The sequence below is a fragment of the Lissotriton vulgaris genome, chromosome 6 (assembly GCF_964263255.1).
Source record: "Lissotriton vulgaris chromosome 6, aLisVul1.2, whole genome shotgun sequence".
Lineage (NCBI taxonomy): Eukaryota > Metazoa > Chordata > Amphibia > Caudata > Salamandridae > Lissotriton > Lissotriton vulgaris.
The window spans coordinates 1,669,287,037-1,669,306,584 of NC_141694.1; the positions used below are offsets into that span (position 1 = coordinate 1,669,287,037).

At 40.2% G+C, this 19,548-nt stretch overlaps 1 protein-coding gene across 1 annotated transcript in view; it reads left to right on the plus strand.

Moving 5' to 3' along the window:
- The window catches only part of TRAF5 (TNF receptor associated factor 5), a 253,278-nt gene that overhangs the window by 188,689 nt on the left and 45,041 nt on the right, over positions 1–19,548 (plus strand). Inside the window, exon 8 of the mRNA XM_086927840.1 lies at positions 1,486–1,563. Within this exon, the coding sequence (XP_086783966.1) occupies positions 1,486–1,563 (78 nt within the window). The remainder of the gene's footprint in view (positions 1–1,485; positions 1,564–19,548) is intronic.

Below are 19,548 nucleotides of genomic sequence, written 5' to 3' on the forward strand. Positions count from 1 at the left end.
CATTGGTTAGGTTGACAACAGGGGTCATACCCACTCACTAGTACATGCCAGGCATAAACTAGGCATCTCCAAGCACCCGCTTCACAACCATCCTAGTCCACAGGAAGTTCAGAAGAGGACTGTATCTACTGTCTGCAACCTGTGAAGAGCCCTGGAGGACTGCACCTGCTCTCTCACTTGTACCCAGGACACAGAAGTAGACTCCCAACGGTAAAAAGGCCGACCTGGTCAAGCTTCAGGAATACAACAAGCTACAAGAGGCTTTTTCCTTCAACTGCTGCTCAACTGATCACTGATCACTGGTAACTGAACCTGCACTGGACTCTGCCTGCCGCCCTGTGAGTCTCTAAGTGCCTCCCCTGAGGTCCAGGGGATGTTTGAAGTGTATTCCTGTGGTGGATTGGGACTTAAAAGACTAAAGTCAGAAGGTAAAACCTTTGACCAGGACGAACCTTGTTAGTGTATCTGGCCTTCGCTCTATGGCGGTCACTGTCAAATTGTGCCTATGTCCTGATCTCCTGCAACCACTGACTGCCATTGGCACTTTGTGCTTCTTGGCACTGTTTCTACTTACAGTTTTTAAAAGTCACAGCTCTCGTTCTCCTTATTGGATTTTTGTCATTTTCATGTTATTTTGTTCTTTAAATTGCATTCTAGTTTTCAAATTCGTTTTGGGACTTTTATTGTTTTTCATTTCAACTGCATAAATTCTTTGAACATTTCCTCTAAGTTATGGCTGTCTGCTCTGTACCATTGCTGCCAGGAGGTTGAGAACAGGTCTATGTAGTGACTTTAATGGCTCACCCTGACAAGGATTGTGGTTATTATTCGAGGTGGGCACTTACTACCATTCAACAAATAACTCAGCTTCTTACAGATTCGAACATTAATTAAAAGTGAGCATGCCAACAGAGACCCTATGTCTGAGCTCCTGTCCTGGGTTGATACCAAATTTCCAGGTCAACCTATGCATTGGGCACTTGAATAACACTTTGGTTCCTTCTTCTCTGCACATCCACTGCGGGCTGTGGGGCAGCAGAACCACACACCTCCTGAGCTGGAGCTCACACTGGAATCGTTTGAGGGCCAGATGTAGAAGTCACCTTGGTTTCCTTGCCTGTGCCCACCTAAACCATCCTTTATTGCTTTGTGTAATATCCATTTGGTATTGCATTTTTCTGGGATTTCTTTGAATCCCTAATCAGTCTCTGTTTTTAGAGGGAATTACAATTGTAGTATGATTATAAAACATTAAAATTATATCAACATAATTCTTCTTCTTCAGAAAAAAGAGCATTATGGGATTGGTATAAGCTCCAAGAAACAATGTATATGTATGTATCATAGGATTACAGAGGGTGGGTATGAGTTGATCATAAATGTGTACCCTATACATTACTCCTGCTATATTGTGACTGTGAGCTGCAATGTGTCGTGAAGCGTAGGCTATGTTTACTATTACTTACCTCCTTTCTTCTCTTTCAGACGCATGAGGAGAATTATTGTCCAAGCTATCCAGTATCTTGTCCCAAGAAATGCACAAAAGTTTTGCCAAGAGCTGAGGTAAAATAAACTGTGTCAAAATCTTAAAATGTATATTCAGAACACATAATCAGGAAATATTATATTGTAAAGTCAACTCCTGTAAGAGGTGGAATATATTTTTCCTTCTGAAATATTTAGCATAAAATATCACAGTGTTGTGTCTCTAACTCCCTAGCTCTTTTGACATTACGGTTTTTTGAAAATTAACTCTGTTCCAAAATTCATTTATTTGTTTTGCCTGCTTATTTGTCTTGCTTGCTAGAAATAATGTTTATGTATTAAGGTCCTTCCACTGTTGGCGCTGTTATTGAGGTACTGTTTTCTTGTTTTAGTTCTTGCTCTTCCTCCTTCCACTTCCCTTGTCTGTGTTGCTTCTTCCCCCGTCCTATCCATGTAGCATCTTTGTACATTTATGTTGCTTCTTATCCTGTCCCCCACCCTAGGTCCCTGTTTCTTCTTCCACTCACACTCACCAACATCTGTGTTGCTTCTTTTCCCATCCATGCTGCTTCTTTTTCCCTCCCACCCACATCCATGTAGCTTCTTAAGTATGTGTTGCTTCTTATATCGCCCACCTCCCCATTCCTGTTTGCTCTTCCCCTCCCACCCATCCCATCCCTGTTTCTTCTCAAGTCCCTGTTTTTACCTCCAGTCCTTGTTTCTTCATCCCTTCCCACCCGCCCCATCCTTGTTTCTTCTTTCCCTCCTACCACATCCTTGTTTCTTCTTCACATCCCTGTTCTTTCTTACCGTTGATGCAGCGCTACTGCAGAAATGTTTTACAAAACCTCTCACTTATTCCCTGAAGAATTCAATCACACATTTACTCATCAGTGGGGCCCATAACACTGCGAGTCACTTTCACACACATTTGCCCTTCTTTAAGGATTCAGTGAAGATCAATAGGAGAGCGACTGAATCATAGCGGAGTGTCTAAATTAAATGCTAATATTTATAATATATACATCTGCAGTTTTATCCTTTACCATGGTTTATTTACAAGAAAACTATTATTTTTGTCAATGGATCTGCTATTAAAAATTAACTAAAGGATAAACAAGACCAGCTTAATTCTCCATTTATTTAATTTTTATTTAAAGCGAAAATCTTTTAGCATGACTTTTATTTATTCAGTTTTATTTTATTCATCTAGTAAAACAACCTAGAGAAAGGAGAATTAACACCTTGAATGCTAAGGGAATTCCCGTCCTGTGCTGCATTTATTCAATCACCATTGTTCATGACAAGGTCAGCTCGTCATAAGCACAGCTCCAGTGTACTGCATGACGAGCTGACCTTGTCATGAGCATGGAAGGGGTTAAATTCAAACATTTATATTTATTTAGATTAATAGTTCAGGAAATAAGCAAAATATTATCATAGTCTCAGGACATAGCTATTAGCATAGGACAGAATAATTCCCTACATCACCTTTCTATTCTCTCTAAATGTTCACCTCTAATAATGACTCCATACCCATTCAAGAAAGTTAAAGTTCAGAAAATTTTCAAAGTTCTTACGCCTCAGGAAAGATTCAGCAATCCGGCAGCATATCGGGATGCAAAATGAAAATCATGAAAGAAGAGAGTTTTTTCTTAAGTCCAAACATACTCTTTTATACCCTTTTTCACTAACTAATCTATCTAAATTTTGAAACACTTGGGGTCATTAACAGTTCTGAGTGGTCAAATCGAGGGGTGGATGAGCATAACCTCATCACTTTATTGTTCCAAATTTGCACGATCATCAAATATGAAAGGGGTCTTTGTTTTAGCTTATGTCCATTTCACTTGTGTCCTTAAATTGTTATTTTCGCATTTCTTCCCAAGTACACAATGCGGAAGTTTAATTTTGTTGGCACTCAGTCAGGTCCTCAGGGCACATTGTCCTTGACCCATTCTGCACAGGCACAGGCAGCTCACGTTCATTCTAGGATTAGTCGCGCATGCGTAGTGTACCTCAATCTCGGAGTCACAGAAAACGTCCATTTTAACTTAGGCCGCAAGGGCCAAAACGGGAACTATTATGGAGACAAACACAATTAAATGTTAATTGTTGAATTTTAACCTTTCTGTTTACCTTCCACCATACTAAGGTATCCCTGTTAGTTGTTACCTAGCAGATAAAGCAACATAGGAACAGCAACAGAGGAAGGATGGTGGTTTACTCACCATCCTTCCTCTTTTATGCCACAATTAGACAGACAAAAGCACATTTATGCCGATTTTGATTAGGTTATGGCAGTTGCGTTAGTTACAGACATAACGATATCACTTAATTAGTCAATTATGGTTTGCTACATAAGCAAATTAGTTTCCCACGTGTATTTGTGTGTGTGCATTCTATTCTATGTTGGTTAATTTTCAAAACCACACAATTAGTTGATGTTACTGTTATGAGGAAATAACTTCACGAGGGGTACACAAAATTTTGCTTTTCCACCTCGCTCCATCAACTCCCTCCTTTGGTGATTTATCACCAAACAAATCCCAAAATTTTGCAATTTTTTATCTTAACATGTTTCAGGTACTTTCAATTTGTATAGGCTATACTCTAGTATCTTCTATTTTCTTTTTGTCTTGATAAAGTTTTTCTTTGATTTCTTCCATTTCAATATCTCCCTTTTCACGTTCTCTTTCTTGTTTTTCCTCAATCACTTTCTTTATAGACCTTTTGACATTTCTCCTTTTTCTTAGTTTACAACCTAATCTTAATATTAAAATCACTACTATTATCATTGTTACTGGAATTAGTACTTTACCTATAATTGATCTACCTATTTCATAAAACCAATTTTTAACTGCTGAAAACTTTCTACTAAGTTTCTCAAGAACACCATCAACCTCCAGTGGTTCAACTTCCTTATGCAACTCTGTAAGATTTGTAATATATCTTTCAATGTTTTTACTTTTGTCTGGAATGTAGGTACAGCAATGTTGTACCTTCAAAATTCCACAAACTCCACCTTCTTTTGCCAAAATTATATCAAGAGCAAGACGATTCTGCATCACCATAGCCATCATAGCAACCATTTCAGTGTTTACCATTAGAAATTCACCTGCGGTGTCTGTTGACAAACGATCTACTATCGTTGACAATTTTCGAATTTTATTTGCATTAAAGGATATACCCACTGCTGGTATCAGTGCTCCAAAAACATCACCTATTATTTCTAATACACTTTCTCTTTTTCTACGACTTAAAGGTTTATCTATCTCATGTACTCCATTAGTACCTCTGTCTACATGGAACATTTTAGGAAAGACCAGGCCTATATAACAGGACCCATACCAATGATCAGGGAACTTATAATAAGCTTTGTTCCCACATAGAAAATAAATCCCAGGAAAGACTGGGTCATTACTACCTTTAAATCCCCAACCTCCCTTTATGATATATGTATCTTCACATTGAGTTGCGCCCACAAAATAATTGTCATACACAGTGTTATCTCTTCGAATACATAATTTCCCTAATAATGGTGTATCTATACTTATTGCCACATTTACATTATACCTTTCAATATTTTCATCATCAAATGTCCACATATTGGATTTAATTGGTTTCATTTTTTCCCTCCTTTTGTATTTGATTCTTCTCTCCTCAACCATATCTAAAAAGGCTTTTTCTTCATTTAGCATTTTACAAGTCAAATTATGTTTAAACGCATAATCATGAGTCAACTCTTGTGTTTCCAAAAAGTATTCTCCAAAAACTTTTGCAGGTTTAATTTTGTTTAGTTCAGCTACAATTTTCAGTTTAGCAAAAACATCATCAGAATTTGAAAAATAATCCTCCAATTTCCCTGTTCTATAAAACAAACTTGTTAACACACTACATGTAATTCCATATGTAAGTGGAAGATGGTGATAAGTCACCCCTTCCGAATCTGATGCTGGCAATTTTACACATACGTAACAGTCACTAGCGTCCATGATTTTTACATATTCAGATAATAATCTTGAAAAAGTATTTCTTGAGAAGTCACTAATCGAGCTATCTTTATGTATCTCTGGCTTATACATTCTTCACCTTTTATTCATTATTTCTTTTATTCATGCTTACATTTGTTTTAATTTTTTCAAAGTCTGGTCTAAAAGGAATAATAATAACTAAAATCAACCATATCAACATTAATAATCCAGTGCATAGTAACCACATTCTTCACCATTTTCTAAAAATAGCACAATTTGATCTAGTTTCATCGTTAGTAGCCATTTTTCTTTTTAAATATTGTCCCTTATCAAATCCTTACTTTACACTTACAGTGTTTCCTCCACCAAGATTTCAAATCTTGCTTTTCTTGTGCTTTCCCAGTTTTAGTTTATGTATCTCTTTTCTTCTTCTGAGTCATAGTTTTACTCACTTTCTTTCTCTTTGCCTTGACAATTTAAGTTTTCTTGGCTGCTGTTTACTTAACCAATAAGGTAAGATCATATAGGTCCATTCAGGTGACTTATACTTTTGATTTGGTCTCCTTACTCTTTTTGACCTTTGAACAACTTCTATTTTCTTTCCCAACAGCTCCTCTTGACTGGTTATTTCATTTACTTGTTCTTCTGGTTCTCTTGCTTCATTAACTAGGTTAAATTTCAGTCCATCAGCTTCTTTAGGCCAATTATCTCCTTTACGAGCTCTTTTTGTCTTTGGTTCAATAGTGTTATGTTCCACTCTCCCAAGCTCTTTTTCTTGAACTCCTTCTCAATTGAGTTTCATCTTCACTGTCATCAGTTTCACTTTCAGACTTTTCGACAGTTTCATTTATGATGAACTTTATAATTTCTTGTCCTTTTTCAGAATCTGCTTTCTCTTTGACACTTTTTCACTCTGTTAGGAACATCTCCATAACTGGTACTTGGAAGCTCATCCTTACCGTGAGTTCTTTCCTCTTTTCCAGCTTCAGGATTTTGGTACCTGCTTCCAGAGCTTTCTGACTGTTCTTCAGTACTTTCCTGATTACCAGTTGTATCTCTGTTTTGTTCAGTGTTCTTACTGGTATCAGTTTCTACTAAATCTCGACTTTCAGTTCGATCTTCAAAATTTGGTACTTCACAGTTTCACCTTCTCCTTCAGATGCGGAGCTAGCATCTGATATCTCCAGATGTTGACAACCAGGTCGAGCTTCAGTATCTGGATCTCTTTCTGGTTCACCTTCAGAATCAGAATCAGTTGTGCTTTCACCTTCCTCTTGTGGTTTCTCAGGTTCAGGCACACGGATGGTGTGGCTGGTGTGCACCCATCTTTTTACTCCAGCACATTTAACTGCAGTTGTGCTGACCATAATGACCTGTCTTGGTCTTTGCCAGCGAGGCACTAAGCAGTTTCTTCTTCGATGTACTTTTATTCGAACCCAATCTCCAGGTACTAGATAATGAGCTGGATGTTTTTCTTTCGTGTTTGACTCAGTTCCCACCTGATGGAACACAGAAGTTACCACGTCAGGCAGGTTTTTGCAGTAATCCAGTATGATGTCATCATTAATAGTTAACAGTTTATCAACTGGCACAAATGCTTGTCTCATTACTCTTCCCATCAAAATCTCATGTGGACTTAGTCCAGTCTTTTTATCAGGTATGCTCTTTAAGGTCATCAAAACAAGTGGCAATGCATCCGGCCACTTCAGTCCAGTAGCCAAGCACATTTTTGCAATTCTTTTTTTTATTGTTCCATTCACTTGTTCAAGTACCCCAGAAGCCTCTGGTCTGTAAGCACAATGCAAATTCTGATGAATGTCCAGTGCTTCACAAATCATTTGCAATAACTCATTTTGAAAAGGAGTTCCACGATCTGTTTCAATAGTTACTGGGAAACAGTAGCGTGGTATAATTTGACGCAACAACAATTTTGCAACAGTTACTCCATCATTCCTCCTCGTGGGGAAGGCCTCCACCCACCGTGAAAACAGACAAATAATTACCAGTACATATCTGAGTCTGTTACAAGGAGGTAGTTCAATAAAGTCTAGCTGCATTCGTGTAAATGGACCTCCCTCCCGTTCTATGGTTCCCAAGTGCACAACTGTCTTTCGTCTCGGATTAAATTGCTGGCACATTAGACATCTCTGGCACAGGCTTTCAGCAATCATCCTAAATTTAGGGTTGTACCATGTTTGTCTAAACATCCTAATCATCGCGTCTCTTCCATTATGAGCTTGACCGTGATACATTCGGGCCATATTTGAAATCATGTTATCAGGCATTACTGGTCTTTCATCTTTGTAAACCCAAATTTCATCTTCTTCTCTTTGTCTACATCCTGCCTTTAGCCAGATGTTGTTCTCTTCCTCACTAGCTTCTTCCTGCATCTGTCACACTTCCTGCCAAGTCTCAACTATTGTGGTTAGCATTAAAGGACTTGAAACATGTTCTTCTTTTCTGCCCCGATTTATGGATGCTAGATTTTTGGCACAGTATTTTGCCTCTTGTAATGTACATACAATTTGTTTTGGTCGTGCACCGCGTAATTTAGATACTGTGAAGATAATTCAGGTGTCCTGTGCTCCAGGGAATCACTCCCTATTCAGGGGTGTATTCTGAAATCAAAACCAGTAGCAGTGCCAAAACTTTGTTCTGGCTCCCCGGGCACTAGGATACGTTGCTCCTTTGTTCGGTTGTTGCTTATAATGATTTATTCATATAATCACAATGTTGTATTCACATCTATTCTCAATCTAACTTGTTTCATTGTTTAGTTCCTTTCAAAAAACATGCTAATCAATCATTTCATTGCTGTCCCAATGCATTTCAGCGAGGCTTCGCCTTCATCAGGGGTTAATTCGAAGTCGCGTCTTCCTCTCGCTTTCTTCCCGCGTCTGTTCAGCCTCGCCAAAATGCATTGGGACAGCAATGAAATGATTGATTAGCATGTTTTTTTGGCTGGCTTTCGGGATGTAATGGAACAGTAAAGAACGCATTACATAAATCAATGACGGTATACCATTCTGCATCATGTGGAATATATAGAATTTGATATAGAATCACTGCTGGATTTGGTACAATTGGACAACATGGAACAACGATCTTATTAATTTTTCTAAGATCCTGTACTATCCTAAACGTTCCATTAGGCTTTTTCAATCCCATTATCGGTGAATTACAAGGACTGCTTTCTATCTCTCTTAAAATGCCTTGTTCAATCATTTTGTTTATCACTGGGGTTTTTCCTTCAATTGTTTCTGCTGTCATTTTATATTGTGGAATATTTGGGTAACTCACTCCTTCTTTTATAGCAACTTTTACCGGGTCTACACCTTTCATTAATCCAATACCCTCTCCTGTAAAATCCCACACTTGTTCTTTGACCACCTCTTTCAATTCACCAGGTATCTTTTCTCGATCAAACACAGGAAACATTTCATTCTTTTCTGATTCTATCAGTAACGTGGTCATTTTGTACAGGCTATCTTCGTCTGGGGTTTGTAGTTTAATACCATCTGGTGAACACTATATGGCACAGTTCATTTTACATAGAATATCTCTGCCTAACAGGTTGACGCGACAACTGTCACACACCACAAACCGGTGCATGTCTTTGAAATTTCCAATTTCTACATCAACTGGTTTTGTTAGGGATGTCTACATTTGTCTATTAGCTACACCAACAACTTGGATATGTTCTCCAGAGAGAGGAAGATTTTGAACTTCTACTGATCTGACAGTAGACTGGGTAGCACCTGTGTCCACTAGGAAAGTCACATCTACATCATTCACCTTTCCATTCACAAAAGGACCAGATTGATCTACCTCTAGAGTGGTGCCAAGTACGCACTCTTATCCCTCTCTCAGGCACCGTCAGAAACTGTCATCCGACTCACTCCCTTCTTCCTTTAACCAATATTGCGGACTCCCATTCACTCTGGGTGATCTGATTTGCTGCTCGCCTGCGCAGAATCCTGTCTCTGTACTGTATCTCTGTAGATTTACACTGTGTGGAAGTGGCGGTTGTGGCACCTGACTTTGTTGAGTAACTACCTGCTGCTGTGGCGATGGCTGCTGAATGACCTCATTCTGCACCTGCGGATTCATTTTTGTATTTTCGGTATTAACCTTTGGTGGATACTTACACTCTTTTCTTCAATACCATATCCTGACGCAATTATGACAAGGGTACTTTTTCTTAAGTTCATGCAAATTTCCTACTAATTTAGGTTTAGTAAAATTTCCCTTCATTTTTCCTTGACTTCCTTCTGTAATTTTATTTTCCAATTGAGCCCCTTGATGTTCGGCTACCTTCACTTGTGCCCACATGGCTTTTTCTTTAAGCTTTCTCTGTTTTACTTCAATTTAATCACTACAGTATTTTGCATGTCTCAATACCTCATCTACAGAACATGATTGCCAACCCATCAAATTATGTTTAATCATGTCTCCTATTTCTGGTCTTAATCCAAACACAAAACGATACACAAAGTGACTCATATCCTTTTTCATTCAATTCCTCATATCCACTGTATTGTTTAAACACTAACAATAGTCTTTCATAAAATGCATGTACTGATTCTTTAGGTTCTTGTAATGCCCTGTCAATCTTTACCCAATCTGTTTCTTTTGGTGGAATCTTATTTTTCAGAAACACTATTACTTGTTCATACTTTCGCATTACTTCAGGTCCAGGAACACCTGCCACTTTGTCTCGTGGATATTCAGTTTTTGGCCAATTCACTGTTATTTTGCATTCAGACCATAAATCTGCTGGTACTACTATGTCAAACAATCCATCTAAATCTTCCCATAATACTTTCAAAACTTTTACAAAGCGACCCACCTGTCGATACCATTCTACTGGTTTTTCTCTCAATCTGGGGAAATCATTAGTAAATGATAATATGTCCTGTCTAGTCCAAGGGGCATGTACATAGCCTCCTCCTGGTATTTCTCTCATTGGGAATTTATTTGCTACTTGCTCTTTTTCTCTTACTGGAAATGCTATTGTGGATTTATCACTGCCTTCTTCCTTTTTCTTTGCCCATTTTACTTTCCACCTGTCCACATCTCCCCATCTTCTCAACAATACAATTAGTTCTTTTATTTGGGTTAATCTTCCTACAGTATTCATATTTTCAATGTACTTCTCAGTAAAATCTACTCTATAAGGTTTCTGTAAGGTTTTATTCTTTACAAAATCTACATTTAATTCACTTGCAGGTCCTTCTAATCGGTCATGCATAGATTTTGCTTTCCAAGTAATACTTTTACACATGAACATCAGTTCATCATCTTGGTATGTTTTTAGCCTATCTGTTCCAATCGTTCCAATTATTAATTCTTCCATGTCAATTTTCAATTTAGCCACATCTAATACTTTAGGTTCATTTTCTTTTACTTTTAACGTTTTTATCCAGTCACTTAATTCCTGTTCGGTTGGTCCTACTGGGGTCTGTGATAAATCTATTTTTTCAATACTCCTTTCAGGAGTCACAGAATCAGATTCCGCACCCATTGGAAACTTATACGGTAAGCTTTGATTAAAAGTTAATTCAGGCGGTGTTATACGACTTGTATGCCTAACCTTGGACAATTCCAGATAAACTTTTTCTCTTACTTTTTGTAAGCTTTGATTCAAAGGAATCGTTAAAGGTGGTTCTTTTATTTTCTGATTTTCAAACACTGGAATTACAGGACCTATTGTTACTGGAACTGTTACAGCTTCTATGTTTTTAGTAAGTTCCTGTATCTTTTCAGTTAAATCATTTGTAGAACGTATGTACTCAGAGGTACTCGGTTGTTCTTCAATTTGTCTTTCTACTCTAGTCATACTCCTTCTGGTTTCTTCATATTGTTTAGGGGTACCGGTAATTCTAGTTTCTATTAACGGGGTATTTGATTCACATCTCATTTCCACTCTTTCTGGGAGGTCTCTAAAATTTGAAAATCGTTTTGGAGTTTCAGCAAACCTATCCTACATTGGTGGAGCATTAGGGGTTGTATTTATAGAATTCGGTTGATACGGTGGTGGTCTTCTATTTAATATCTCCTCCAGCACTGTATCCTCTGATTCACAATCCTCATACCCTTTTCCTCCTGTCTCCACATTGTTCCTTTTCTCCATGCATTTTCGTCCTACCATCCTACCATCCTACCATTCTACCATCTCATCAATTATTCTAACCGGATACATCCCATCACACATATCAGCATTTCTCCACCTTCTCATTCTACTTTCATGAGTCTCTTTCCAAAATCCACGAAATCTACCTCTTGGTCCTCTGTAGTCTTTCAACCTTTCTCGCTCTAATGCATGCATCTCATCTTCCCACTCAACTAGTGCTTCAAATTAAGTTGGTCTAAGTCTCGGTTCAAGTTTCATAATTTTTTCTCTCAAATTTCGCAATACTACAAGGCTAAAGGATCCTACTTCTGGAAATGCTAATGCACCATCATTCTTGGTATATCTAGCCCAATTTTCTAACCATATGCATGTAGGATAACCATATTGTGTCATCATGTACGAAGCAGGCGTTTTAGGCAGAGGGAGTAATTTTCCCTCTCTTGTTACTATCGCCTTGTACTTTTTTAATATATTTTTCAGTTTCTTAAACCATGAAGGTTTTTCTTTCTCATCTCCGTAATAACATTCCATTTTCTGATGATTTCCTGACTTTCAAAACAATCGCGCACCCTTCTGTAAACTGCTTCGTAACACCAACCTACCACAGCGCGGTTCACAGTAACGCACCAATTAGAACAAGATACGTTTCCTTAGTGCTCAACCAATAATCTCTCTGTTTCTAACCCTGTCTTGGTCACGCGGACCAATCCCAGCACAATAGCTTTGACGTCAGCCCTGCTCAGGCTTCTGCAGCTTCAACTGACCCCGTCTTTACAAAAATTTTCAGCGATTCGTATTTACACTTCTATACAACTAAATCTGTTAGTAACCACACAAAACAACTCCATTTGTCTGTTTCGCTAAAACCAAAGTGAAGTTTCATCATTCATACAAGTATTCTGTATTTCCAGTAGACAGCGCTTACCTCTTCTCTACCACAGAATTTTAGACTCGCCGATAAAGTAGCACATCCCTCTACTTTACCCTTCTCTCAAGCTCAGGTTAAGCTCTACTACTCTCCCAGCAGTAAGTTTTAAATCAGGATACACAATGATCCCTGTACTTTAAGGCCACGATTTTATAGACTGCCCTCACTATACATTTATCCTTTCACACGTAAAGTTCCCTAAACTTGTAATATACGACGATACCACTACTTTGAAACAGACTATGTGATGTGCAACTATACTTGCCACACTTCCTCTGCCTGCAGAGTAACCAGCTTCCCACACTTTCCGGAAGCCTTTTTCAGGCTACATATAACGCAATACATACTCAACAGGTGTTAGTCATAAATTCTATCCATCAAAATTCTGTATACATTTCCTTATACATCTTATCCTAGTTAATCTATAGCAACCAATGCTCTGCTACCAAGTTAATAACTGATGCAGCGCTAAGCCAGAAATTTTTTCAAAAACCTCTCACTTATTCCCTGAAGAATTCAATCACACATTTACTCATCAGTGGGGCCCATAACACTGCGAGTCACTTTCACACACATTTGCCCTTCTTCAAGGATTCAGTGAAGATCAATAGGAGAGCGACTGAATCATAGTGGAGTGTCTAAATTAAATTATATTTATAATATATACATCTTCAGTTTAATCCTTTACCATGGTTTATTTACAAGAAAACTATTCAGACACACCATTATTTTTGTCAATTGGTCTGCTAGTAAAAAATAACTAAAGGATAAACAAGACCTGCTTAATTCTACATTTATTTAATTTTTATTTAAAGCGAAAATCTTCTAGCATGACCTTTATTTATTCAGTTTTATTTTATTCATCTAGTAAAACAACCTAGAGAAAGAAGAATTAAATTCAAACATTTATACTTATTTAGATTATTAGTTCAGGAAATAAGCAAAATATTATCATAGTCTCAGGACACAGCTATTAGCATAGGACAGAATAATTCCCTAAATTACCTTTCTATTCTCTCTAAATGTTCACCTCTAATAAAGATTCCATACCCATTCAAGAAAGTTAAAGTTCAGAAAATGTTCAAAGTTCTTATGCCTCAGGAAAGATTCAGCAATCCGGCAGCATATCGGGATGCAAAATAAAAATCAGGAAAGAAGAGAGTTTTTTCTTAAGTCCAAACGTACTCTTTTATACCCTTTTTCACTAACTAATCTATCTAAATTTTTAAACACTTGGGGTCCTTAACAGTTCTGATTGGTCAAATCGAGGGGTGGATGAGCATAACCTCATCACTTTATTGTTCCAAATTTGCACGATCATCAAATATGAAAGTGGTCTTTGTTTTAGCTTATGTCCATTTCACTTGTGTCCTTAAATTATTATTTTCGCATTTCTTCCCATTTACACGATGCAGAAGTTTAATTTTGTTGACACTCAGTCAGGTCCTCAGGGCACATTGTCCTTGACCCATTCTGCACAGGCACATGCAGCTCGCGTTTGTTCTAGGATTAGCCGTGCATGCGTAGTGCACTTGTTACTTAGACCCCTCCCACCCACCCCATCCCTGACACTTATACCGCTCCCACCCACCCCGTCCCTGATGCTTATATCCTTCTCACGCACCTGACCCTCTCTCTTTTACACTACCCTGTTTCCTATACAAGACCCTATCTCTTATCCCCCTGCCACCCACCCTGTCCCTGTTTCTTATATACGTCCCTGTCTCTTATACCCCTTCCACCCACCCCATCCCTGTTTCTTATACGTCTTGCACCCTCTCCGTCCCTGTTTCTTATATCCCTAACACCCACCTCATCCCTGATTCTTCTTCTCCCCCTCAACAGACAGAAAGCGAAAAAAAGCACTATGATGCTGCCAGCGCTGGCCTGTTCTCAACATCCACCCACCTGCCCTCCTTTTTCTCCACATTTTGTTCACCCTTACTCGCCCTCCCTTTGTACACTCTCACCCACCCACCCTTCCTTTCTTCAGCCCCGCCTGCCCCTTCCATTCATCCCCACCTGCCCATTCCCTTCACCCCCACCTGCCCCATCCCTTTCTCCGCCCACATCTCCCTCCCTTTCTCGAGTCCCCCTGCACACTCTTTCTCCACTGCCTCCCACCTGCCCTCCCTTTCTCCACTCCCTCCTGCTCTCCACCCCATTGCTTTTTAAATCTGGCCTAGCGGTAGTTTTAGCTCTTTGAAACTTACTGCCATTGCTTTGTAATCCACCTTTAGCCATTGATCAGTTGAAGAGGTCATTAGCATGCTGCAACAATCCACAGAGCAGCATAAAAGAATGGGGTAATGGGCGAGCCACCTTCAGCAATTGACTATGTTGGCAGCTGCAGCAACATTTTAGATCAGCCCAGAGGTCAGCCATTTGCACTTTGGCGAGTCTGTCACTATGAAAAGCGACATTTTCCATGTCTGTATCTGGAGTCGCTTAGAGAGGGGTGAGCATAGAGAGACAAAGGAGCCTGTCTACATCCACCACCACTGCGCACCACACACTAGCCCTCCAGGAATTCAGAAGTGTTGGTGTGAGGTGCAGGTGTGGGGCTAGAGACTGCAGCACAGGGCACAGAAAGAGTGCAACATCAGCAGCTGCAGAAACAGCACCAAACAACATCTGAAGTTTTGTTTACTCCAAAACCACCCTGGCTATACTGTTATCACTGCAAGAAACACCTCTCCTTGTTGGTTTTACCCACGGGGCATTAGGGCTCAAGCACAACCATAGCTCTGTGAGTCAAAGGAGAAGCAAGGCAAGACCTTTGACTGCCCAAATGTCCACTTATCTCTAAATGACCTTCCAATGCTGCTGTTGCGGTGAATATCACTCTGGTAGAACTGGAAGGAATCTCTGCCACACCGGATGACATCTGCTCGAGTGCTGCAGAGCTCATTCTGCTTTCTTTGCCACAACTCTTGGAACTGGAAGAGACCTTCCCTATGAACCGAGACTCGCTCCTTTGCTATGAAAGAAATGCTTTGCTGTAGTGTTCTCAAGGCATACATATGGGTGATTTATGGGTATATGGTGCTTAAGGGCTTGTCGCACGTAGTATATCTGATTTTAGGGCTCCTCTTTAAGTCCAACTCTGTTTAATCTTTATATGGCAGTGCTAGCATCATTTGCAGAGGCACAGGACACAAAAATAATCTCTTATGCTGTTGATACACAGCTGATTTTCACATGCAACAAAGGCGAAAACGTCAATGGGGAAGTCATTAGATCCTGCCTCACTAAGGTTTTTAGATGGCTGAAGAGAACCAGCTTAAGTGCAATCCCAATAAAACTGAGATTGTCTTCCTCGGTCAACCTTGCTGAGAGCAACTGGAGCAAGTGGTGGCCCGCTGATCACTCCCCTCCCAGGTCTGTCCAATCTTCAGTTAACTCCATGGCTGCTAAGGCAATTCCCCTCCTGTGCTGGGAATTGCTTATTTTCATTCTTTTTTCACGAGCTGGGCTCGTCATCAGTGTATGAGAAGGCTACACCATGACGAGCCCAGCTCGTCATGAGTGTCGAAGGGGTTAAAAACCTGGGTTTCGGTTTGAGAATCGCCTTTGCTGCTAAATTTTGCACTACCTTAAGGCGCTGAAGAAGGTAGTCTAGTAGTCCCAGATAAAGGACATTTGCGTAGTCCAATCTGGAGTTTATCAGCGCCTGCACCACAATTTCCTGGAATCAAGGGGGCGGAGTGGCAGGAATTTCTTAAGCATTCGTATTCAGCCAAAACAGGTTTCTACAAGAGCCTGGAATGGGACCACATCGAGAGTTCATTGTCAATGAAGACATCCTTACGAACACGTACCATGTAGCAACCTAAGTAAAAGGGCCAGTCGCCAAGGCAGGTTACAGATGAAGATAAGGCGGTACTAAGGAGGGACTAACAAGCCTCTTTACCAAAAAGAAGCCGCATTTATGAAGGACAATGACACAAGCCACTGACAAATCTGGGTGGGACGTGGGCAGGGCTTCTATTCCATACTCCAGTACAAAAGTCTTGCAGAGGTGCGCAAGCGCGCTGACTCTACGCTCGACCGAAAAAGAGTTTCAAAGAATTTAAATGACTGCATAGCTAAGCCAAGCTATGGGCAACGGAAGGTATATGTCCATGCACGGCATTTAAAGTCACATGCTAACTCTTGAACTGACTGGTCTCCTTCAGTAAGTTTACCAGAACTTCACCTTTGTGTGGTATAAAGTGCAGCAAGTTGAACGGCCCGGGCTCGGCTTTGATGGGCACTGAAGATAGAAGTAACGAGTCTCCCACCTCGTTCCTTACCAAGTAAAATCTCTGCATCTCCAATACGTTCGAACCTTCTTCTCAGTTGTAGAAATGTCTTTTGCAAGTGTAGATCCTGCAGCTTTTCAACTTCTTCCAAAATAGATGAAGTAGAAGCTGCTGCTTCTACAACAGTGAGACTAATAATCATAACCAACTCAAAGTCAAGGGATGGTCTGACGATAGGTGACATATGCTTTGCACATTGCCAAATGGATCTGGTGGACAACTTCTTGCAGCCTCTGCAAGTTTAGTTTTACGAGTCAGTTTTTTTTAATCACAACCTTTATGGTATTTTTATTTTTCATCATTACATAGCAGGTTCAATTACAAAAACAAGTTGACAGATCTGTGGATCATCAATGAGGCAATTTTTGTGAAATGAAGATTCTCGGTGAGATCTGTGTAGACATGGTGCCACACCAGATATAAATGCAGATTTTTAGTCCTCTGCTAATTGCGGGTGGGTGTATGCTATTATGAACGTTGTCCAGAGGTTTCAGTCTAAAAACTATAGTACATTCTGAACATGGAAACGTGAAGTATATGGGTAAGGCAGTGGGAGGGTAGGCGAGGGCTCCTACTCCTTTCACAAGCTGATGGAGTGGGAGTAATGGGTAGGGAATGCGTCCACGGAGGGGAGTGCAGCTCTGGGGACATTACGGATTGTGTTTGTGGGCTACTGATTTGCATTTTGGAGGAAAAATACTAAGTAAAAGTTTATTTTGCCTGCTGAGTTGTGGGGCAGGGGCTATTGGGACATAGTATTTCCGGTTAAAGATGGCTTCATGGCCTCCACAAGGATGTCCCAAGTCTCAGCTGTGGGACTCTGGTTTCCTGTCTATGCAATGCTCTGCTTTCAGCATCAGCCCACTTGAGAAGGACATGGTACCGCTCTGCTAGGGAGGGAGGAAGGAATTCCGGAATGTAGGAAATGGGGGATCCTCCAGGACAGTGCCATGAAGCAGCATTGTGGGACTGGGAGGGAGATGCCTCCCCCTGGAGGGAAGTCCTTAGAGGACTGTGATCAGATATGGATCGTAAAGTAAACTGATGAGGAGAACTTTGAACAAAGATAAGTTGAGCATAGGATTCGGTCGAGGCGCACATACAGGTCGTGTGGGCAGGAGTAACAGAAGTAAAGCTGAAGATCAGATATCTAAATGTCCACCAGGGACCAATGTTGAGTAAATGTGTAAGGGACCTCACATTTCTGTTGTGGACATATGTGGTAATGAGGGATAATATGGTCCTAGAGAGGTGTCCAGTGCAATCATTAAAATCAATTTCTGCGCATCACCAGAGTAGATAAGCCCAAGCAGCAAGGAAGCCTGATAATTGCACCGGGATTACGGGCTGGTCAGAGTTTGGAGCATATATAGTTACCAACACTAAAGGAAGCCGATCTAATGTGCCTTACACTAAGACAAATCTACCCTCAAGTCTATGATTGTGGACTTCATAGAGGATAGAACCTCTGCTTGGACCCACATGCCTCTGGCAAAGTCAGAGTAATTAGTTTGGGCCCCTCAGATGTCACCATGTGTGTCTCCTCGAGGAATACCAGTTGCTCATCTTGGGTGTGTTGTGGACCTTCTTGCAAGGCCCTGTTGGCGCTCTGTTGGCTATGTCACAGTCTACGTGTGTCCAAGTCCGCTAATGTGTGAGATTGACTGCCTTTCTCCATGTCATCCCAGGTAGAAGGCTGTCTCCTTTGGCCCTGGTTCCCCCCCCAAAAGTAGATTGTGTCCACAGGCCCTTCCAGAGCAGCGCCTAACAAACTGTACCACAATACAGGTGGTAATATCCATCCTGTAAAGAGCAATTCTGTGTTGGCAGAACTGGAAATCCACGGATTTTTGTGTGTTTTCCAGACTGTTTTCCAAACAAATTCTCATTTGCTTTTTGCAGCTGACTATGTCCCCGTAAATACTGGCAAACTTGTAACAACTTTTGGCACCAAAAAATTATGTTTCAGTCGAAATCAAGATTACTAGCCAACTTGACTTTTAGTTTCTTCCCTCATGAGCATATTTTCCATGTTACCCTGCTTCTCCCCAGGTCTCTTCAGTATTACTGTGACCCCCCATGTTCCATCAAGCCTTTTTCCAGTTTCTCATCTTACACCTAATGCTCAACAGGTTGAACCAGCCAATAGTTCATGCACTAAAACTCTCATCATATAAGGGCAAAAGCTGTTTACCGCCGCTTAATTTAATTTGAGGCACCAGTTTGAACCAGAGACTCGGGTCGGTCTCTAGTTAGTCAGTTCTGCAGGGTCGAGTTTAAATTTTGTGTGACGGCAAAATATCATGATGTGCTTGTGGACATTGGTCCAGTCCCCTTTCTTAAACAATCATTGTCAAACCCAATTGTTCGGACGTTAATTTGTGTATACCTGAATTTGCATGTCTTACCACATAAAAGCCAGACCTTTTAGCTTTGTTATTGCTTGTAGCAATGTGTACATGGCGTTGGCCCATTTTTCTTTTACCTTTTTGTACCATGGCAGCAGAAATAAAATGCAGAGATATGAGTCCATGGATGGATATAATTTAAATTACAATTTTAACAGAACTCTAATCTCTATTAGATACCTTTATCTTTGTCAGTCTCAAAGAAAGGGGTTCATTATGTCATTCCCTCCACCTTTTCTGCTAAACGTTCTCCAGGTTTTCTTGATCTCATTGCGGGGTCCACTGAACCCTGATTATTGATGTATTTCACAATTCA